Source organism: Amborella trichopoda, chromosome 11 (genome assembly GCF_054954075.1).
Source record: "Amborella trichopoda isolate Santa Cruz 75 chromosome 11, AtrichopodaSantaCruz75HAP2 v2.0, whole genome shotgun sequence".
Lineage (NCBI taxonomy): Eukaryota > Viridiplantae > Streptophyta > Magnoliopsida > Amborellales > Amborellaceae > Amborella > Amborella trichopoda.
In genome coordinates, this window is record NC_142346.1 from 18660667 (window position 1) to 18685199 (window position 24533).

Here is a 24533-nt window from a genome sequence, read left to right on the forward strand (position 1 = left end):
CAATGATGGAGGGAAAGAGATAGTGCTCTTTATCTTAGTCAAAAAATGCAAGGGGCAGAGAAGAATTACCCTCCCATCAAAAAAATGTGCCCAGCCTTGATCTTTTCGGTGCAAAATCTCTGCCATTACTTGCTCGGGCACGAGGTCAAGTTAATCTCCAAGGTAGACCAGGTCAAGTTCCTTATGACCCGACCATGCTTGTTAGGAAGTTTGACCAAGTGGGCACTATTGCTGATGGAGTTCGACATCACGTATGTACCACATAAGGTAGTTAAAGGTCAAGCCCTAGCAGACTTCCTTACGGCTCACTCAGTCCCTTCAGAACCTCCCCTATCAAGTGATCTCCCAGATGAAGAATTTTTCTATGCAATGTTAACTCGGCCCTGGAAGATCTACTTTTATGGAGCATTTCAGTCTGATAGAGGGGGCACCGAAGTTGTGTTCCTGATTCCTGATGGAGGAATAATTCCTCTATCCTTCTCACCTGCAGAGGTGTTTTCTCATAATGAAGCCGAGTATTAAGCCCTCATAATCAGACTGGAGATCACAAAGGAGCTAAACTTAGAGCAGCTAAATATCTTTGACGACTCTGAGCTAGTCATCCGGCAGCTTAAGGGGATTTATGACGTATGGAAGGATACTCTCAAGCCCTATCATGACACCACCAAAACATACATGGCCCAGTTCGATGACTTCTCATTGAGTCATATCCCTAGAGGGAAAAACTCGCAGGCTGATGCGCTCTCAAAGCTCAGTGCCATCATCCAATTATCTTCAACGGGGCCCACTTCAGTTTGGGTAACCGAATGGAGAAACATCAACTTGAGAACCGAAGTTGACTCAGACGATGAGAGGGATGTCTTCCCTAAATGTCTGCCTTACCCATTCGGGGCACTTCTTGCAGCTAGGGATGTCATCAAGACAAAGCAAGAAATTTCCCAAGGAAAAGAATCCAAGGATAGGGAGCAGGAGCCTGGATTCTTTGACTCGATGTGTGTAGAGGTTGAACAAGTAGAAGATTGGAAGGACCCCATCATGAACTTTGTAAAACATGGGAGTTTGCCTCAAGATCGGGCGGAATGCAATGGCGTACAATGGATGTCCACCACGTACACCCTTCTCAATGGGGATGTTCTCTTTTTTCGATCATTTGACGGAGTTCTCCTCTGATGCGCCGATACACTAGAAGCAAGCAAAGTACTCAAAGTACACTCAGACATTTGTGGGTTGCATCAGTCAGGCCCCAAGCTCTATGAGCGCATACGATGACTGGGTTATTACTGGCCTTCCATGGTAGCTGATGCCTAAAAATATGTTAAAAGATGCCAGGTGTGCCAACTTCAGTCAAGTCTCATTCATCAGCCCTCGGAGCCTCTCCATCCTAAAGTGATGTCATGGCCCTTCTCCCAAGGGAAATGGACATTATAGGACCCATCAACCCTCCATATTCTTTGTCTCATGCCTTCATTCTAACGGTGACAGACTACTTTTCCAAATGGGCTGAGGCAATCCCTCTCAGACAGGTTATAGGGACCGCTGTGGCTAACTTCAAGCGGCACCACATCATCTACCGATTCGCGGTCTCGAACCGAATAATTTCTGATAATGGCCCTCAGTTAAGGAGCCAACAGTTTGAACATATTTTATAACACCTTGGTCCCTGAAAGGAAGCATGCTAATAAAGCCTACAAAACAGTGAAAATTGTCTATAGTCTCATAATGGCACCAAAATTGGTCAAGATTGTCATCAGCACTCCAAAGGATCACCTGCCAAGTTTTGTTGCATTCCAACATGTCTAAGGTAGTGAATACAAAGGAATAGTTTTCGAAAAAATGGTCTCTAGCACCTTGAAATGGACCCTACAACTGGAACTACATTTTCGGTTTCTCAAGTCACTATGGGGCCACCTCCATTAGATCGGCACGGTTGACAACCCTCGTGGGCCATGTTTTGGCTTAATCGGACACTCCAAGAAAAGATATGAGCAAAATATTGAAACAAGAGGGGCCGCACACTATTCTTGTGTGGCCTCACTGCACCAAAACACCATTAAAGGTGGTTGGTTTTACAGTCATGAGTAGCACTTTCAGAACTCGTGACTCACTCGTTTTATGTCGGATCGCTCCCAAATTTGGAGAGCGTATTCGTCTCATCAACATGAACAATTCGATATGTGGCACACCCCAAGACGATGTCCGAGCAGGGAGAAACGCTAGAGGGAAGTTGTCGATCCGTGAAGAAATTGCAGAAAATTCAGCAACGACATGCCTCGTTCAACGGACAAACACGAAACCAATTCCATTGTGTTCGTAAGGTTCAGGGCTATCGTTGGTCTGAACTCCGTACTTGATGGATGGTCAGATTTCATGCGCGAAGCCCACAAACTAACCAAAATTCCAGCCGTCGGATTTTAGATTCCTACCAAAACTCAAAAGTTGTGAAATCTTCGTTCAGGCTTCAAATCACGTCCTGTTTGTAGCCACGCGATCGTAACGGCATGCTTCGTGCACTATGACGAAAAAATTATAGAAAAACATGAAGGAATGAGCGCATTATCAATCCAAAATTTCCATAATTCAAACAAATTTCAAGTCTCGTGATCATGGCTCAAAAACATGATTCATGGCTCGAAGTTGGTATCAAAACGATCGCCATGTCGAGCTTTATAAGGAAACAAAAAGCTTTCGATCAAATGGGCATCTGAGCAACCGTGGGTCAGTGACGAATGATCACGCAAGTTCTCGAGCATTAGCAAGGATAGTTTTGGAATTCACCACATTGTTAGGCAGGGGCAAAGCAGTCCTTTTGCACCTATTTTTAAAATTTCTTTTAATTCAATTAAATCTTAATTTTTAGCAAATAGTTTTTATTTTGATCAATCCACCCATGTTTGGGCACAATTATATAAACAGGCACTGCCTCATTATAAACGGTTCCCTCAGCCTTTAGTTGATGGTTTGAAGATTGAATAAAAATTTTGATTCCTTGCTTGAGCCTGTGAGTACATCTTGGAGGGAGAGAATGGAGAGAGAAGAAAAGGGTTGGTACATTTTGAGCAAGCAATTTTCTCTCTCCTCCCTCTCTCATTCTTTTCTCTCTTTCTCTCTCTTCTCTCTTTCTCTCTCTTCTCTCTTTCTCTCTCTTCCCCCTCTCTCCTTCTTTTCTCTCTCTTTCTCTCTCTTCGCACTCTCTCTCAAACTTTTCTCTATTTCTTTCTCTCTCTTCTCTCATCATCTTTATCTCCATTTGTCCCCTTCTGATGCAACCGATGAGGCTTAGCACCGGTTGGTCTCCTTTCTTTCTTTGTCAATTGGGGAGACCTAGCGTCGACTGGGCCTTCTCTCTCTTCCTCTTGGTCTCCTCTCTTTCTTTGTCAATTGGGGAGACTTAGCGTCGGTTGGGCCTTCTCTCTCTTCCTCTGTCAGTCGGCAACGCTTAACGTCGATTGGTCTCCTCTCTCTCTCTCTCTGTCAAACACTGAGACCTAATGTGGACTGGGCCCTCTTTCTCTTCCTCCGTCAGTCGGTGAGACTTTGTGCCATCTGAGCCTTCTCTCTCTTCCTCTGTTCGTTGACAAGGCGTAACGCCAACTAGTCTCCTCTCTCTCTCTTAGTCGGCGAGACCTAACACCGATTGGCCCTTCTTTCTCTTCCTCTGTCAGTCGGTGAGACCTAACATCGACTGATTTTCTCTCTCTTCCTCTATCAGTCAGTGAGACTTAGCATCGACTAGTTTTCTCTCTCTTCCTCTGTCAGTCGGTGAGACCCAACACCAACTTCATTTCTCTCTCTTCCTCTGTCAATCGGTAGGACCTAGCACCGACTGGTTTTCTCTCTCTTCCTCTCTCAATCAAAGAGAACTAGCATCGACTAGTTTTCTCTGTCTTCCTCTCTCAATCAAAGAGAACTAGTGTCGACTAGTTTTCTCTCTCTTCCTCTGTCAATTGGTGAGACCTCGTGCTGATTGGTTTATCTCTCTTTCTCTATCAGTCGATGAGACCTAGCGTCGATTGGTTTTCTCTCTCTCTTCTTCTGTCAGTTGGGGGACTTAGCGCCGACAGATTCCTCTCTCCCTCATCTCTTAAAATAGTCGGGAATGTCTAGCGCTGACTGCATCTTCTCTCCCTTCTTCTCCATCCTCTCTTCCTTCTTCTCGCTCCTTCTGTCTATTCCCTTCTTCTCTTCAATCATTCCTCTGCTACTCTTACATTCACCTAAGAGGGATTGAGGCTAGCATCTCATGGAAAGCTTGTCGTCTCACCGTAATGTTGTTGCACCAAGATCACTTGGCATGCGTTACTGCCACCACAAACCGACCATCGTGCATAGGTGGTCGACATTGGTAATAATGTCTAGTGGTATTTCGTGAGCTAGTCTTCATTATCGAGCCCATTTTGTTCGCACGTTAGGCCAATTATCAACTAGCCTAGTCACGGCTATGAACTTCTCGCTTGTTTGAATTCTTCTCTCCCCTCGTCTTTCTTTCTTCTTTTTGTACAATAATCAGAGATGAAAAGGATGAGGTCAGAGCCACCTGTCTTATAACCTTTGCCATATATGTGTGTGATTGTAGAAAAGCAAAAAATAAGAAGAATACGAGCCAAGGGAGGCAATTCCGAACTAGTTTTATTATTTGGGAGAGTTCTTCATGATCTAAGAGGGCGCCTACGTGAGTCAGTCCGAGTAAGTCCCTAACCCACCTTCAAAATTCTTCTCTCACCAGTTGGTAACACCGGCCCCCGTTTTTGAGCGAGGTTCCCGAGAGAGCAATCTCATAAACGTTCTGGGTCTCCCCTGATACTCGAGTCATGTGCCGCCCGATCCTCCAGGATCCAGAGGGCAAGATCAAGGCACTTAACCAGCTTGGCGACTCCACTAAGGACCTACTACCCCTTACTTGGATTGTTCTTGTTTGGCTAGTCACTTCTTTTATTATCTGCTTTCTTTCTCTTTTCATATTCACTTATGGCTGCTGGGTTCTATAACCCATTTATCCAGATCGGGGATTTTCTTATCCCCTTATTCGAGAGTGTCCCCAGGGAACAAGGTCCTTCGACTTCGTTACCGACCATCCTCTTGCTTGTCTAGCTCCCAGGTCTTAACCTGGTCCGGTGTGAGGAGGGACTTGAAGGTCCCTCACTCCCCATATCTTCGCTCTGACGGAAACTCCACCAAGGCATCCTACATGAGCAGCACTTATGTTGCCCCAGACAGCATACATCCAGCCATCGACAAGTCACTTACCGATAGAGTTCCTGAGGTACGCCGAAAGGCTGCCCAATCCCTTTATGCAAAAGGCAAGCAAGTTGTCGTTGCTCCGGTGGGTTGCCATAAGGCTACCCCCCACATTTCTGCACCATTGGTCTCTATCCTTAGAGGCTCAACACTTTGAGGCGGAAACCTCACGACCTCCATCCCTCACATACACCACAAGGCTCGTAGGTCACCCACTCGAGCCACATCTCGGGGCAACCCTTCTGTTACTCGTATGCATCTCACTGCTTGGAGCAATGCCATTATTATGCCTACTCGAGTGCATAGGAGACGACCTCTTCATCCTCCTACTATGCACACACAAGCGCACTGCACCCATTCTTTTACAGACACCTACTCATAGTTCTCCGCTTCCTAAGGCCAGATCACCTGCACGAGCCCAAGTTGAGCCCCAGGTCCCCCGAGAACCTTCTTCGAAGAGCGCACATGCGTCACCATCTCAGGCGTCCCCTCGCCCTCAACTCATGCCTCTTCATGAGTCAACCCTACTCCTTCTTCATTGAGCAAGCACCTTCTGTCTTGGTGCTCGAAGGTTTTCTCCAAGAGTACCATCTTAAACCAGCCATGTCACTTAGGTCATGTCTCTGGAGCTCATAAGAGAGCTCAGGGCATGGACCTCATGGAAGATCGAGTCCTTCATCCTCCCCGGCCCAAGATTACTCCAGTTCCTGGCCCCCATCCATTACCGCATCTGATGAAGAAAGCTCTCTCATGTGGGAGAAGAGTTGACCTGTCGTGACTTAGATTGCAGTTTTGGAGCACGGACCATCAAAACCTGAAGGCTAAACTCGATGGAGGTTTGGGAATTTCTACTCGAGAGGTGACCAAGGCAATCAAAACAACCAATTTTGATGACCCTCTTCACTTGAATCCCTTCTGTCCCCTTCAGGCAATGAAGCCTGAAGAAGAGCTTCATGAGCCCCATGCTGTGGTTACTGTAGCATAAGAAGACCCGGCCACTCAGCAGCCACGGTCCCAAGACCGTTGAGAACCGGTCTAAATGCGATCCGCATATAGGAGTCGAGTTCAGTCAGGGCATGCTGACCCCTTACCGACTGAGCTACCACGTTTGACCCATCAAGCTCACAAGCCTTCAGCTATCATTAACGTTGACCTCCCTAGAGAAACGGTCAACATAATGGTCGTAAGTGAGCCCAGTGATGGATAGGAGGATCATATGAACAAGTTTGAAGACATGGTGCATGCGATGATAGAGAAGATCGATCGTATTTATGTGGCACGCCGTCAGCTAATCATGAGGTCAATTCCCATCACTCTGATGGTGTACCTCCACGACAGCCCCCTCCGTCTACCTCACAGGACAATTTTATCCCCCATTCGGTCTCTCAGTTAGATATTAATGCTATGATCACCCATAGCTCAAAGAACAGATAAATTCTGGGGATACATCTTATCAAAGACCTTACACCTCCTATATTGATCAAGTCTCATTCCCCTCTGACTACAAGAAAGGGAAGTTTCCCTTCTTTAGTGGAACCACCTCCCCGAACCAGTATATTGCCCACTTCTAAGTGACATGTCGGGAAACAACAACAGCTATGGGAAACTTCTTCTCCTATAGTTTGTTGAGACCTTTGATGCCCTGACATTCCAATGGTATGCCCGGCTTCCTCCAAACTCGGTGCATACATGGGAGGAGATGGAGAAACTATTCTATCAATGCTTCTATGAGGTTGAGAGAGAGGTTCACTATCGAACTTCTCACCCTGACTCAAGAACCAGATGAACCCGTGGATCAGTTCATATCAAGATGGAGAAAATTGGCTTCTCGCCCTCCTAATCCTATACCTGAGAGGGAAGCAGTCAAGACTTCCTTGCAGAACATGGGACTTGAAATCGCTCTACATGCCGAGGCCTCCAATCCGACTTCCATGTCAGAGTTCATTTCTAAATCATTTTGCATAGAAAGTTTATCACGCCATCATGGTGGGACACGACAACCATTTACAAGTTCACCAAATAACTGAGGCAATGATAGCTCTCAGAATAACACAAGGGGCAGCCAACAAAAAGGGGTAATCAATGCAACCGTCATGGTTACTGATTCAAAGAAGGCTCCCTCCCTCCCAAACTTTGGACCTCTCTTAAGGGGTAACTACGATAATAGTAACACCCCAAACTGGTAAGCAACAATCGTCATACAATCGGGTACCTCCACCGACCAACCATTATCGGGGTGATTATTTCGCCAAACAAAAGAACAAGGTCTATCCCTTCGAGAAGGAATGGGTCCCTGCGCTGTTCTGGTTACATTTGGAGCAGAATATGATCCAGCTTCCAAAAACCAAGTTCCCTGAGTAGTCTGGCCTTGACACTTAGGAGAATTATTGTGCCTTCCATCGAAGCATCAATCATCCCACAGATGACTACTACACGCTAAAGGATATAATTGATGCCCTCATTTTGAAAGGTCAGATAAAATTGAAGATTTGAAGAAGGCCTTCGGGGCAACTGAGGCCACCCATGCCGTAATCATTCATGAGGAAGACGAAATGCCTGATATCCTCCATGCTCTCTTCATTATAATGCTTCAGGAAGTCATAATCACATCGAAGTAGGTAAGGTAACCCCACCACCTTTCTAAGGGGACTGAAGATCGTTGGTGCTCATTCCATCAAATAAGAGGTCATTATTTGTCAGAATGCACAACTTTCCTTGATATATTCATAGAGAAGATGCGGGAGTGTCAAGAATTTTACAATTTCCCCGTAACTGATCCCCAAATCACTTCTTTATCGGGGAAAGAAGATCTCACAAACCAGGACCTTCCTATCAATGATTCAAACTCTGCGGAACCCTCGAAATCTCAGCCATGGATAACCTACGAGAAGCGGTTCACCAAGCTAGAGTGGTTTGCCACCCCAGCGAGATGAATGATACATCTCGTCAGAACCAGAGAGAGACGGGCACTAAGAGCTGCTCGTCGAAGAAACAAGACTACTCAAACTGTAGTCGGGCAGGAATTTGTCAGACCCCTTCCCCCATTGCCAACCTTGCTGGACTTCATCCTTAGCACAATCCTTTTTCCTTCTTCATCTTGTCAAGAGGAAGCTCCTGTCTCATCTCCCACTCAGCACACGTCCAATGAGGGTGACAACGTTAAAAGCACTTCCCAATGGTCTAAGTAAGGGAAAGACCTAAAAGATCCCCTGCACCTGTCCAACTCTAGTGATGACGTAACAAGCTGCCCAGATCGGTCTGATGAGGGGAATGACCTTAAATTTTTCTTTACCCTACTCCTTCTTCTCTTACTTCTCATTCTTCCTTGTCTATGTCTCCTGTAGGTACAACCTTGATATGGCCGGACTTCGACTCTCTCGATAGAAAACATGAGGGATCAAACATAACAAAGAGGCAACGGAAACGATTGAGAAAGACCCTGGCGTAGGCAGCAGGATTCTTAACAATTGCTAATGCCCTGACAGCTAAAGCTAAGGCAAAGCCACCTTCTTCAAAGAAGTGCAAGAAGTTGAAGCTAAAGAAACCCAAGTGGCTCCCTGAGCCTGTCTTCAAGTAAAGGCAGAGAGAATAAAGGGGGAAAAATTTTAATTCTCAAGAGGCTTTCCATATCGTACAAGTCTATTAAGCGCAAGTCACTACGGAGCAAGCACTACACACATTTGCACAACAGCCGAGTGATTCATACGAGGACATTTCACGCCCAACCTTTGCTAAACCCCAAAATAAGCTCTTGCAGCCTGATTGGCTTCTCATGTTCGAGGTCGACCATTCCGTCCCTCGATCCGAGAAGGCACAGAAATCATGACATGCTCTGGAACCCTATTAGAAGCAGAGATGTCAGGGTCATGGGTCTCTGTGCTTGAGGTTGATGAAAAGACCTCTGAAAATAATGATGAAGAGTTCCAAGAGGCCCCAAAATAATGGGAAGGAGGTGGTCAGGCCACAGCTGACGAACTAGGAGAAATAAATCTTGGAGACGAAGCAGATCCCATACCAACTTTCATTTCAGTGAATATGTCTCTAGAAGAGAAAGAGAATTTCACTACCTTCGTGTAAGCAAACTGTGACGTCTTTGCTTAGCATTATCATGAGATGCCCGACGTAGACCCTCAAGTAGTTGTTCACCATCTCAGCATCGCTCTGACTATCATACCCGTCAAACAGAAATCAAGAAGGCTCAGGCTTGACCTCGAGATGCAGATAGACGTCGAGATCACCAAGCTCAAACAAGCAGGCTTTATTCGCGAAGTCAAGTCCCCGAGACCCTGGCCTTTCGTAGCAAATGTTGTTCCGGTCAAGAAGAAGAATATTCAAATCAGCGTGTGTATTGACTTTCGCTATTTTAAAGCCGCCTGTCCCATGGATGACTTCCCGTTACCATTCACCGAGATGCTCATCGACTCTACCGCTCACTGTCAAACCTTTTCCTTGATGAACGGATATTCCGGCTATAATCAGATAAGGATGGCACCTGAAGATGAAGAGGCCACTGCATTCTTAACAACAAAAGGGGTCTTCTGTTACACAATGATGCCTTTTAGATTAAAGAAAGCTGACGCCACACACCAGAGACCAATGGCGACCAATTTCAACGACCTGATGCACAAAGAAGTGGAATGCTATGTAGACGATTTGGTGGTAAAATATGAAGAGGCGGAAGCTCACATAAGAGACCTTGAGAAGTTATTCGAGAATTTTCATCTTCATCAACTTAAATTGAACCCGCTGAAATGCGCTTTCGGCATGTGCTCCAGAAAATTCTTGGGGTTCATTGTCAGACATCGAGGGCTTGAAGTCGAGCCAGTCAAGATCAAAGCAATCCAAGAAATTCCAGCACCGACGATGATTCGAGAATTGCGCTCCCTCCAAGGGCAACTGGAATACATTTGCTGGTTCATCTCCAAGCTCTCAGGTCGTTGTAAACCCATTACACAACTGCTAAAGAAAGATACCCCATTCATCTAGGATTGGGAAGATCCCTCACTCTATATGTGACTGCTTTAGACAAGTCCCTCGGAGCATTGTTGGCACAAAACAATGAAGAAGGAAAAGAAACCGTGTTATATTACCTCAGTCACAGGATACAAGGGGCCAAGAAGAATTATCCCCCTTTTGAAAAGATGTGTCTGGCCCTGATCTTTGCAGTATAAAAACTCTACCATTACTTACTCAGTCATGAACTGAAGCTTATATCAAAAGCTGATCCGGTAAAGTAAATCATGAAATGCTATTCCTTGTCGGGACGCCAGGCTAAGTGGAAACTATTGCTGATGGAGTATTACATCACATATGTCCCACAAAACGCCATCAAGGGTCAAGCCTTGGCTGACTTTCTCGTAGCACACCCCTGTATCGGTAGAATATCCTCTATCAAGCGACTTCCATGATGAAGAAGTATTATCTGCTGACCTTGCCCTTGTGTGGGAATTGTACTTCGACGGAGCCTTCCAATCAAATGAAGGAGGCACTAGAGTAGTATTCTGGAGTCCGAGAAGAGGAATATTGCCACTTTCTTTCTCTCTTGCTCAAGCTAGTTCTCATAATGCGGCAAAATATCAGGCCCTTATAATTGGACTGGAGATAGCCTTTGGCCTCGACTTGGAGCAGCTCAAGATCTATTGTGACTCTGAGTTGGTTATCCGACAGCTCAAAGGGATTTATGATGTGAGAAAAGACACTTTGAAGCCTTATCACAACACTACAAAATTGTATATGGCTCTGTTTGAGGACGTATCCTTGAGTCACATCCCCAGAAGGCTAAACTCTCAGGCTGACGCACTTGTGAAACTCAGTGCTACAATTCAATTATCCTCATCAGGGCCCACGCTTGTCTGGGTGCTAGAATGGAGAAACATCAAACTAAGAACCAAGGTTGATGTAGATGACGAGAGAAATATTTTTCCCGAGTGCCCTCCTTATCCATTTAGAGCACTTCTATCAGCCAAAGAAGTAATCAAGACTGAATAAGAAATAGCATAGAGTCAAGAAGCTAAGGCTCGAAACCAAGAACCAGAATTCTTTGACACAATGTGTGCAGAACTTGAGCAGGTAGAAGATTGGAGAGGACCCATCCCCAGTTTCCTAAAGCATGGTAGGCTCCCGGAAGATCATACCGAACGCAACAGCATACGACAAATGTCTATCAAGTATACCCTCCTTGAGCGAGATGCTCTCTTCAGACGATCGTATGACGACATTATTCTTAGATGCGTCGACATCCAAGGAGCAAATAAAGTGCTCGAAGAAGTCCACTTAGGCATTTGTGAACTACACCAGTCCGGTCGTAAACTCTATCAATGAATATTTAGGTTGGGATTCTATTAGCCTTTCATGATAGTTGATTCCTTCAGCTATGTTAAAAAGTGCTAAGTATGCCAAATACACTTCAGCCTGGTTCACCAGCCTCCAGAGCCCTTGCACCCAACGGTTGCATCATGGACCTTCTCACATTAGGGTATGAACATCCTATTGACCCCCCTTCTGCAATGGGCCATGTTTCTATCCTAGCTGCAACAGATTACTTCTCTATGTGGGCTGAAGCGGTCCCCCTTAAGCAGGTTCCTGGGACAGCGATAGCCTACTTCGTTCGACATCCTATCATATATCGCTTCGGAGTGCCCTACCGGATCATATCTGACAATGGCCCTCAATTTAGGAGTCATCACATTGATCGCTTAGTTAACCAATTCGGTTTCGAATGGAGGTACTCGACTATGTACCACCCTCGGGCGAATGGATTAGCTGAGGCTTTCAATAAGACTCTGTACAATGTCTTAAGAAAGTCAGTACAAAAAATAAGGAAGAACTGGCTTGAGAAGCTCCCCGAAGCACTGTGGGCTTATCGTACTACTACACGAAATGCTATCATTTCCTCTCCTTAGCCTCTGGTCTATGGGGGTGAAGCATTTTTACCTCTAGAAATACAAATCCTTCATTGTGATTTGCTATTCACCAAGGAATAATCGAAGATGAGAGAGTCAAGCTCCAGTATCAAGAATTGGATGCACTTGATGGAAAGGGTCTAGAGGCTAAGTAGAACCTTGAACTCAACCAAGAGAGAATGAAGAGGGCTTTTGACAAGTCTGTCAAGATCCGCTCGTTCACCCATGGTGATCTAATCTTAGCTATCAAGGGGCCTATTGTTGTGCAATGTCTTCATGTGCTCAGTGCCTATCACCATACGCGACCTTCCTTCGTGTGCTCGGTGCCGATCGTCGTCCACAAGCCTTCTTCATGCACTCGGTGCCTATCACCATGCATAGGCTCTTCTTGCATCCCATGCTTGTCACCATGTGCCTTAGCAAGAACTGTCGCTGCGAGCCTCGCAAATGACTATCGTTGCACGCTTCATAAGAGGCTATCATCGCCCGCACAGGGGTGTGCTGCCTCCTTGTGTAGCCCCAACGGTGATGCCTAGCACCGCCCGTAGTTCATGACTCGCCCCCTAGCCATGAGTGGTAGTGTCTAGCGCTGTCCAAGGGCTGTGACACTGCCACTCCACAGTTATGGGTGGTGACGCTCAGTGCCATTGGAATCCCATCTCTTCACTATCTCATGCATTTTCTTAATTCACTTCTCACTTTACTGACGGTGGACTCAGTTTAGTGTTGCCATAGCGGTTTCGCTATCGAGCAGTATTACTGTCGTGCTGGCCCCAAGTACCATGCCCATCTTACTGCCACACCAAATTGGGACAGTCCTGTCCACCTTGGTTTCGAGTAGTATTGTCATCGCACAGGTCCAAAGCACCATGCCTATGTTGCTACCACTTCGAGTCATTCATTGCACTGTTTTGGAAGGTGTTTTTCTTGAACATGGGGTCCCCCGCTCAATAAAGCTTAGCAAACAGTGGAAATTCCGACTGTCACAGAATAGTCCGAGAATCAGCCAAAGATCTTCATAAGGTCCCTCAAAAGTCTCCTGCCAATTTTTTTTTATAGTCCAACATGTCTAAGGCAGCACAGACTGAGAAACAGTTCGAACAAAATTGGCCTCTGGCACCCTGAAATGACCCATACAACTAAAGCTACATCTTTTTCATCTCAAATCACTGTGAGACCACAACCATCTGATTTGACACAGTCGAAAACCCTCAGGGGTCAAATTTCAGCCCGTACGGACACTCCATGATGATGTTACAGGAAAAAGAGTGAAACAGGAGGGGCTGCACGCTATTCCCGTGCGGCCACCCTGCAACTCCATGCCATGGAAGGGATAGTCCCGACTAGTTACTTTCGATACACATACCTTACCCGTCTCAAGTCAGATTATGCTCAAATTTGGTGAGCATGTTCGTCTAGTCAAGGCAAACGACTCAATATGTTGCACGCTCCATGACGAAACCTTAGCGCAAAGAAAAGCTAGAGAGTAGTTGTTCATCCGTGAAGAAAGTGTAGGAAATTCAGCAACGTCAAGCCTCGCTCGAGTGGCTAAATCGCCCTGCTCGCCAACGCGATCGTCGTGAGACCAATTGCATCATGTGCGTAAGATCTCCGGCTATCAATGACCGGAACCCCATACGTAATGAACGGTCGGATTTTGCACACAAAGATGACGAAGTGACTGTAAATTCTGTCACGAGAATTCCAAATTTCAGCCAAAATTCAAAAGTTACAAAATCTTCGTTCGGGCATGAAATCAAGCTGTGTTTATTGCCCTGTGATTGTAACGGTATGCTCAGTGTAATTCAGCAAAGAAATCACCGAAAAATATCAAGGAACGAGTACACGATCAATCTGCAGTTTAAGATCTGCTCAAATTTCAAGTCACATGTTCGTGCACTAAAAACATGATCTATGGCTCGAGGTTGGTATCAAATTGATCGCCATGCTAATCTCTATAAGAAAAAAATCATCTTACGATCAACCGGGCATGGGAACGACCCCGGATCAGCCATGCAAGATCATGCAAGTTCTAGGGCAACACAAAGACTGTTTTGGAATTCCATGAATCGTTACGAAGGGGCAAATCTATCATTTTGCACCCTATTTTCTTATTTTATTTCAATTTAATCCTTATATTCAGCAATTAGGGTTACTTTTGATCATCCACCTATGTTTGGGGGAAATTTTATATATACGTACCTACATTATACGCACCAAAGGAATCAACCTTTCACAAAAGAGAGTTTTTACTTAATACAAGTTTCTATTTCTTCTCATTGTTGGGTCACGTTTGAGGGAGAGAGTGACGTGAGAGAAACTTTTGATAGGTACCTCTAGGTTCGAGGTAAATCTTCTCTCTCTTCTTTTCTTTTTCTTTTTCTCTGTCTTCTTTCTTCTCTTCCCCCCCTCCTTCTCTATCTGAGTTCCTCACAGGGGTCATGCACGACAGTGGCAGTGCTGTGCATGCCTCCCTTGAGGTCACACAGGTCACGCTTAGCGATGGCAACACTGTGCGCGAGTCTTCTTCTCCTTTAGTTCTTCTATCTCCCTCTCCCAGTGAGGCCAGTATAGGGTGTTGCCTAGCGACGTCCACGGATGTAGCGTCAACGTCTTAGTGAAGAACCCAAACGACAGAACTTGCTGCCGCCGTAGAGGTCCTTCCCTGTTGCGCATCTATAGTAGACGACGATACCCTTCGCCGCCCGCTAGAGACCTCGGCAACATCTATCACCATCCGTGAGCTTCCTTCACGTATTTGATGCTTATCTCCCTCCTTTCGGCATCCCACACTTATCGTCGTGCACCACATGAGGATTATCGTCGCGCGCTTTATGAAGGATTGTCGTCGTGTGCTTGATCAGAGACTATTGTTGTACACGTGAGAGCGTGTTGTCTCCTTTTGTTACCAACAGCGATGCCTAGAGTCGTCCGTAGTTCGTTTCTCACTCTCTAGCCATGAGCAGTAGTATCGAGCGCTGTCCATGGGTCACGACACTGCTATTCCACGGTCGTGAGTGGCAACACCTAGTGCCGTCGTGACCCCATCTCTCTGTCGTTTCATGTTTTCTTTTCATTCTCTTTTCTCTTCTAACTTGACTGAGGGTAGACTTACCCAAGAACTTCCATATCAGTCTCAGTTTTGAGTGGTATTGTCGTCGTGCTGGTCTTGAGAACCATACCTGTCTTGCTACCACTCCGAGTCAATGACTTCCCGGTTGTCATGCTAGTCTCGCCTCTTCGTCGTGTTTTTCTTCCCTTTACTATCTTTATTTGAACCTACGCTTCATCGCCCTCTCGTATGAACATACATTGCCCTAAGACAAGGGTGGGTCTTTCAGAACCACTTGTCTTACAAATTAACCATAGAAGTGTTGTGCAGAAAGCAAGAGGATTGTGAGTCAAGGGAGGCGATTTCGAACCAGGTAAAGCAGTTGGGGGTCTTTCTTCGTAATCTAAGAGGGCGCCCACGTGAGCCAGCCCGAGTAAGTCCCAAACCCACCTTCAATCCTCGCTCATCAGTTGGTATACCTGCCCTTGCTCTTGAGCAAGGTTTTGAGAGAGCGATCTAAAATCTTGGGTTCGCAAAAATCCTAGATATGTACCACCAGATCATCCAGATCCGGAGGGCTAGATCGAGACACCTAACCATCTTGGCGATTCCACTGGAGACTTAGTATCCCTTAGTCGACTAGCTCTTGTTTGACCAATGTCCTCATTTACCTTCTGCATTAATTTCTTTGGCACCTGGGTTGTTCAACCTATTCATCCGAGTTGGGGACTTCCTTATTCCCACACTCGTGGCCATCCCAAGGATGAGAACTGTTCACACTTCCTTTCCAACTCTCCTTCTGAGTCAGGACTCACAGTTTGCCTCCCAGGTTCTCACCTGGATCGGTGTGAGAGGAGACTTAAAAGTCCCCGCCTCCCTACTGCCTCACCCTGGTGGTCCCTCCATCAAGGACTCTAGCATCGGTGGCACATTCGCCACTACACGTAGCACACACCTTCCTACTGGCAAGTCTCTTGCTAGTCATATTGTTGAGGTACGCTGGAAGGCTTCCCCCATCACTCCCGTGAAAGGCAAGCGAGTCACCGTCGCTCTTGAGGTTCGCCGAAAGGCAACCCCTTATGCTCCTTCACCACCCCGAACCTCCACACCTGGAGGGTCGGCACATAGAGGTGGAGGTCCTAAGATCTTCACTGCTCGCACACATCCAAGAGCTCATGGTCCATCCTCTCAAGCCGCACCTCGGGGTAACCCTCACGTTGCCTTAAGCTCACATTCAGGGCTTGGCCTTCTCGGGCCAAGCCCTACATGCGCCATGCATTTTCTTTCCACAGCCTGGGGCAGTGCTAGCTCTACACCACCTCGAGCACATGAGGGTTGACCACTCCGTCCTCCCACCCAACACACACAGCTTCACCTTGTAAGAGATGGGCTTCTGCCTCACCGCTCATAGACACAAGCTCATGGATCTCGACCTCCTTGGATAGCTAACTCTAAATGTGCACGTGCACCATCTTGGCAAGTTCCTTTCCGACCTCCACTCAGACAGAGTCGTAAAAAAGCTCCTTCCTCTGTCACTCTCCAGACACTAAGCAAAGGTCTTCCCTTAGAGTATCATCATACACCAGCCTCAGGACAACAACGCACATGGGCTGCAAAAAGGAACTAGGGGCAACGACCTGATGTTAGACAAAGGCCTCTGGCCTCCAATGCAGAAACCCAAGCTGCCTTCTGTTCTTGGACCCCACTCTCTGCTCCAGCTCCAAGACATGGCCCTTGCGTATTTGAAGAAGGAGGTGCTATCCAGTCCTCAGGCTTGGTTCTGGAGTAAAGTCCACAGTCGTCTCATGGTTAAGCAAGAGAGAGGTCTTCAAATCCTGACCAAACCACCACCTTTGATGACCTCCTGCCATGTAACCCCTTTTTCTCTCTTCAAAACTCTAAAGCCTGACCAAGTCCAAGAGTTTTGCAGGGTTGTCACTACACAGAAACAACGATCCCAAGACCGTCAAGAACCGGTCCTCCCAAGATCGACATGTAAGGCTCGAGTCCAATCTAAGTAGGCCCAACCCCTCCAGACTAACTTGCCACGCACCACTTGTTGACCTCGGCAGTTCACTGTCCCGCCAGACTCTGACCCTCCACAAGAGACGGTCAGTGTCATGGTGATCAGTGACCCGGACGACGCTCAGGAGGAGCGAATGAACAAGTTTGAGCCAATGATGTAAGCCATCCTTGAAAAGATGGAACGCCTAAAGGCCTCCAGGTCCCCTTCATCGACCAATTCCCCTACTGGTGAGGACATAGTTCTCAAGAAAACTCCTCCATCAGCCTCCCAAGATAGTTCTACCTCCTGCAGGGTCTCCTAAACCGACAGAGATGCTATGGTTGCCGATAGCCTCAAGAGCAAGGTCCCAGGCATGTAGGAGAGGCTGCTCTATCAAAATCTGCACCCTTCATACATAGACCAAGTACCCTTCCCCCCGAACAATCGAAAGGGGAAGCTCCCCCAGTTCAGCAGTACTACTTCTCCGCACCAGCATACTACTCACTTCCAAGCGCCCTGTCAAGAGACAACAACTGATGGATGACTCGTCCTCCGCCAATTCATCAAAATCCTTGAAGGGCTAACCTTCCAGTGGTATGCTTGGCTGCCTCTCAACTCGGTACACACATGGCAAGAGATGGAGTAGTTGTTCTACTAATGCTTCTACGAAGTCCAAAGGAATGTGGAGACCAACGAACTCCTTACCTTGATGCAAGACCCTAGTGAGCCAGTTGACAATTCATCACCCGCTGGAGAGAGTTGGCAACCTTCCATGCCACTCCCATGAGCGAGACGGAAGCGGTCCTGACTTGCATACAGAACATGCTTCCCGAGATTGCCCTACATGTCAAGGCATCCAATCCACCCTCCATGTCAGAGCTCATCTTCAAGGCAGTTCATATTGAGGGATTATTCAAGCATCATGGCAACCCTCGTCAGCAACCTGCAATCTCAAACTCTCGCTCCAACAGTCAGGGCAGCCACAAGACAGTAATCAGCACAGCCGTCACCGTGGCTAACATTAAAGGCGCGGTTCCTCAAGCCCTATACCTTTCAAAGGCACAGGCGTCTCCGGCAGGGGGCAAACAACAGCCTTACAATAGCATCCCGCCTCCAAAAAATTCTAGTCGAAATGACTACTAGGCCCAATACCAGAATAAGGTTTACCACTTCGACACAGAGTGGACGCCTGCACTACTTTAGTTGCTGCTAGAATAGAACATGATACAATTGTCGAAGGCCAATACTATGGAGTTGGCCGAGTAAGAGGCAAATGAGAAGTGATGTGCCTATCATAAGAGGGTATGCCACCCCACTTACAACTGCTATAAGCTCAACAACACGATCGAAGCCCTTATCAACAAGGTTCAGATAATGCTTGAAGAGTTGAAGAAAGCGTTCGGGACAATTGAGGTTTCTCATATAGTTATGATCCAAGAGGATGATGTGGCACTTGCTATCCTTTGTGCACTTTTCTCCATAATGCTCGAAGAAGGGCTCATCACTCCCAAGCCGGCAAGCAGCCCAAGTTGTTGCCTCCAGCAATCGAGAACCTCTAGTGTGCATATCACCACAAACGAGACCATGACAGTAGCGAATGCACTGGCTTCCACAGGCTCTTGGCAGAGAAGATGCAACAGTACCAGGAAGTTCAAGGAAACCCAGAAGGACACCCTCCAGTCCCTCTTCCGCATGAGCAAGAAGACTTCCAGACGCAAGCCCAAGGAAGCGCTGAGCTAAACCCTTTGCAGGCCCTCTTTGAGGCAATGCTCCAACAACGCCTTATCACTCCCAAGCCCGCCAGGCAGCCTGGGCGTCTCGCACAGGGCATGGAAAAAATTTGGTTCCCATATCACCAAGTATGGCACCACGAACTCAACGAATGCTCTAGGTTTGAAGCTATAGGCATGAAGAAAGTCCAGCAAGGCCACATCATTTGTGATGTTCTCTAGGAATGCGTCTAGGTTGTTGCTCCCTTTCCAAAGGAAGCCACACTATCAGCCCCTCTTGAGTATACATTGCACCCTTCAGAGCCTTTTACCTCTCAACCCTGAAAAGTCTACCATGGGCGGAGTGGGCTCAAATCCTTGAAACGTGAGGCAGTCTACCAAGCTAGGGATACTCACCAGCCTAATAGGGTGATCCAAACACCTCCTTAAGGATCCCAAAGGAGACGGTGGGCTCCTAGGTCTGCTTGTCAAAGGAATCGTCTTCCTCGCCTCGTCCTTTCTTCCAATCAGGCAGGCATCCCCGAGTCACCAATAGCTCAGGATTCTCCCAATATGGGTGACGACACTAAAAGCACCCCACGTTGGTCAAACCTGAGGCAAGACCTAAAATATCCTTTGGGCACGTCCAATTTCGGTGACGACGTTCAAAGCTGCCTGAAACGTTCTTACTCTTATTCTCCTCTCTCCTCTTCTATTTTCTCCACAGGTACAGCTCGACGGTACCCTGACTTCGATAGTCTAAACAAAAATTTAAGAGACACCAGCCTCACCCAGCCAGAGCAAGAGCACCTCAGAGAGATGTTGTTCTAAGCGACTGGATTCTCGACAGTCATCGAGGCCCTATCAACCCGAGCAAAAACCGAGTCATCTTCAGGCTCCTGTTCCAAAGAAGCCTCTCACATGGTGTAGATCTTAAAGGTGCCAGCTAGCACGGGGCAAGTGGGTCTAAGTTCGGGAAAGAAGCTATAGCCCACACCTCAAAAGCTCAAGGCCCTCAAGATTTCTGGTCCTCCGCTTTCCCCTAAACCTCAACATCAAACCTTTGCATCTGTAACACGAGCTCATATTACTTCCTCATCAACCCAGACCGCACTAGCTGAACAACAAAGTCAGCCGGTGTTGCAAATCTAAACCCAACCAAAATCTGTTTCTAAGCCTACCCTACCACCCACATCAGTGACAGGATTAGGAACACAGAAGACTAATGACGATAAAGTGAAATACGACGTAATTGGGCACTTGAGAAATCTTGCAGCCCGTCTAAGTATCTATGATGTCCTCCTGCTATCTAGAGACTACCATATGGCTTTGGTTCAAGCTCTTTCTTACCTAAAGGTGTACGAGACTAAAGTGGAACCTATTGAGGTTGACCCGGCCATCCTGAGTGGGTGCCAGGCAATCTCCCATTCCGAAGATGACCTTAAGCTGGAAGGCAAATTTCACAATCGCCCCCTCTTCGTGAATGGTGAACTTCATGCCTACCCTCTCAATCAGATCATGCTAGACGAAGGGTTAGCAGTCAACCTGATCCTAAGAAGGATCCTCACCTGATTGGAATTAGGGTTTGATGACCTCACTCCTACCCACATCACTGTGCAAGGGTTTAATCAGTCAGGAGAAAAGCCAGCCGGCACAGTGCGCCTTCATCTCAAGATCGGTGATCTCAATGATTATGCCCAATTCCATGTAATCGACACTGATACCTCTTACAACATCCTGCTTGGTGGTCCTTGGCTTCACGAGCAGGGGTGTTGCTTCCACACTTCAACAACACTTCAAGTATAGCCGTTATGGAAGGCAATACATGGTTTATGTTGAAAAAAGACCGTTCCCTGTAGCTGAGACTCACTATGTCGATGCCAAGTACAATTTCACAGAACTTTCGACATCAGAAAAGTCAAAGGATGACGTTTAGAAGTCTATGAGAGAGACAAGACCTTTGTCTCATGATAATGTTGAGGATCTAGGGCAAATGATCATACCTTGAAGGAAAGACAGGACAAGATCCTCCCCTTGACCCCTATCCACCTGAGCATACCTTGCCACCTCTGGTATCCTCTCTTGAAGACAAATCTTCCCCCTATACTTCTACTCTGCCAGAACAAAATGGTGAGCTAGAAGGGGCCCTCGAGCCTGAGGAAGCCCCAAAGGTAAACCTTCCAGCACCGAGGGTCACCTATACATCAGAGCAGCAAAAGGTCCTACATGTCCCCATCGCTCATCTAGAAGCAGAACTGGCATACTAACCACCAAGGAAGGTACTCCAAGTTCCATCCTCCTTAAATAACGGGGTCATTAGTAGCCAAAAGAAGGTCCTACACTTCTCGGGGGTTGTTGAAGAAGTACAGTCAGATAAGAGTCATCCCTTCAGCTTCCAAGAACACGACCCCATGACAAAGCTGAGAAGCGAGGTTCGTAACCTTCAGAGCCAATTAGAGGTCATGCGCATTGCTTCAAAGCATTTAAAGGGGTTTGTCTCTGAGACTAAGAATTATGAGAGCTCAAGACCATTGCACCTCAAATCGAATCCAAAGCTCACGAAGACTGGAACATTTACAATGAGCAAGCTCATCAAATCATGAGAACCATGAATTATGAGCTCCTCTCCAATCAATCACTAAAGGGTGAGGAAACAACTGCTCCCCCATTCGAGGTCATTGACGTCACAGCAGGTTGCTTCAAGGCAAAGAAAGGGGTGGGATATTCTTTTTCGTCTCACACTAACAAAGGATGAAAGCAGTAAAATAGAAGAAGATAGAAGAACAGAGACTTGTCGTACAACACTCGAAGCAAAAAGTGACGTTTCATTCATAAAACCAAAAATTCATACAATTATCAACATTATCAATACCAAGAATTGGTGTACAAAGAGTTATAAACGAGAGTGTTCACTCAAGCCTCGAGACTAAGGCTATAATGGTCTTATTGTGTCCACTTGATTCCATCCTTCAAGGCTACCGCCTGATGGAGGGTAAACTTTGTGACCAAAGAAGGAAATTCCCCACGTACCAACTGAGGAGAAAATGGGTCTTTTCCTACCTCACGGGCCACAACAAGAAAGCCTTCCAAATCATTGATGTTACATTCAAGAATCGCCATGTCATTCTCATTCTCAAAACATGTGATTTCTTTAACAATCGAAGGAACTTCTGAAGGAAAAATCTCAAAATTTGGGTGAACCAACTGACGCATGAGCAAGTTGGTTCTAAGGTTACCCATATGTGCCGTCTTGGAATCGATGACAATCAAAGGCCCAGGAAAGAAATTAAGTAAATGCTTAAAAGAGGGATATTTCTCAATATCAGCTGATTATTCTGAAGACAGAACTTCTTGAGCCTAGTGAGCCATTTCAGTCACCTTCATTTCAAACAAGTATGCACAAGGAACCTCGAAGTCTAAAAGGTTATCTACCAACCTCTTCTCCAAAGAGGGGAACATGATGAGCTCAAAAAAAGAAGCCCGGCTCAAAAGTTGATAAGCAGCTCTAAGAATATCACGTCCGTTGTCTGCAGAAACATTACGACGATTGAGCCTGGTGAGTTATGCAGTGAAAGGCACCATGGCATGCGAAACTACAAAGCCTCCCCGGATGTGCCAATCAAGAGGATGAATAACTTGTCCCGAAAGGGAGCTGACTACAAAAGCTGAGCCTATGATAGGTTTTTTTTTAGCAGAAGATGCGTGGCTCCATCTCAAGGTGCTAAGAGGGATCACCTTGTTGCCCATGATTATTATGTCATACTCGCTCTCACCTCCACAAACAGGAGGTTGAGGAGAGGGATGTGGTTCATTCTAAGTAATAAAAGGATCTAGGTCTGTACTTGAAAAAGGCTACCTCTTGACAACATTAGAAGCCTTGGCCGATCATCGAGAAGACATTTGTCGAACGACACTAATTATCGCCAAACGCAGGACTATCGCCGTCTGCCACTAGGAGGGAATCGTCACCTCGTGATCAACCGAGGGATCGTTGTCCCACGATCAAGGAGTATTAATGATTTGCTCCAACTGTCAGCAAGGGTCGCACGCGCGTCCCTTGAAATCTGAGCATGCCGCCTGACACTCGCAGCGTTGTCTGTCACTGCGTGTGTGGAGGGCGACCATTCGCCGTCCCACGACCCTTTGTCTCATGACCACTCATCTCCTTCCCCAGCCCTTTAGGTTCCCACCGACGTTTCCCCTCCTCAATGGGAATCCACTCCCATCCATTAGGAAAACCCTACCCCACCTTCCACTCACCGTCAGAGTTAGCGAAAAACACCAAAATCCCCATAAGGCTTCCCTGAGACCATGCGGATCTCCCTTCTCCCTGCTCTTCCCACTTTAGCGTGTTCACCACCAACTCACCAGAATTCTGCTGAGTTTTTGGTGAGCCCACTGCTGTTCTCCTTTCTTCTCTTCTAATAACCAAAGGACCTACAGAGGCCTCTGAACTCATTGCAATCTCCGCTTCAGCAACAGAATGACCGGAGAAGTGTTCAAACCCTGGTAGGGCACCTCTACAAATCCTGCTAAGGCCCCAAGAAGCCTTATTCCCTGCTCAAACAGCCTCGGCACTTCCCGAAAAGGTTCGCAATCATGGCACGAAGCTTCGCATCCTCATGAAGCTCGATAGAAAAGCTCCTAACTACTTGTCTTTGAAAATTTTGGTCGCGAAGTTCTCGTCGAAAAACCTTGGCCAAAAGCTTTGGCCCTCCGTCTCTAAAAACTCTTCTACTATTTTACCCATCGGTAAAACAGTAAAGCGGGGTTTTTGCCCCTTTTATACCCAGTAGTGTCGTAAACTACCATCGACAAACACAAAATGATACTCCAGTCCTTAGTTCTTGATGGTAATAAGACCAAGTCGGGGGCGGGTCAAGCCCGAGCCCCGAGAGGGCTATCACCACGCCCTTCACCTAGAGGGCTATCATCCCGTGCTTTCGTCGAGGGCCATCACCACGCCCTTCACCCAGAGGGCTATCCCCGTGCGCCCTCGTCAAAGGGTCATCACTGTGTGCCCTCGTCAAAGGGTCAACGCTACGCACCTTCGTCAAGGGCCAACACCGCGTGCCATCATCAAGGGCCATCGCTACACGCCCTCGTCAAGGGGTTATCGCCGTGCATTTTTTCAATGGCCACTGCTGCACGCTTCACCAATAGGGCTAATGTCGCGTGCGCCATCCGACACTTAGTGCCACGTGCATGCACTCTCAACTGGACCATTGTCCTGTACTCTCAGAAAGTTCATCCCCTACACCACAGCCTCACTCCTCAGGGAGTTAATCCTCCAGTGACGGCTTTGTTTCCCAGTGAGTCAAATTCCCTAAGCATGTCATGGCCCAGATGCACGACCCTAAACTGCATGGTCCAAACTATATGACTTAAACTGAAGCGACTGTCCAGATACACTACCCTAAACTGCACAGTCCAAACTACATGACCTTAAACTGTAGCGACGGTCCAGATGCACGACCCTAAACAACACGGTCCGAACTATATGACCTTAAACTCTAGCAAAGGTCCAGATGCACAACCCTAAATTGCACGGTCCGAACTATATGACATTAAATTTTAGCAACAATCCAAATACACGACCTTAAACTGCATGGTCTGAACTATATGACCTT

General features: G+C 46.9%; 1 protein-coding gene across 1 annotated transcript; it reads left to right on the plus strand.

Moving 5' to 3' along the window:
* Positions 1-675: 675 nt before the first annotated feature.
* Positions 676-1170, plus strand: LOC148779790 (uncharacterized). Its single transcript, XM_088850596.1, has one exon. The coding sequence runs from the start codon at positions 676-678 to the stop codon at positions 1168-1170; it is 495 nt and encodes a 164-aa protein (XP_088706722.1).
* Positions 1171-24533: the final 23363 nt, after the last annotated feature.

Coding starts and splice junctions, on each gene's coding strand:
- LOC148779790 (XM_088850596.1), top strand. CDS start 676: ATGGCCCAGTTCGATGACTTCTCATTGAGTCATATCCCTAGAGGGAAA.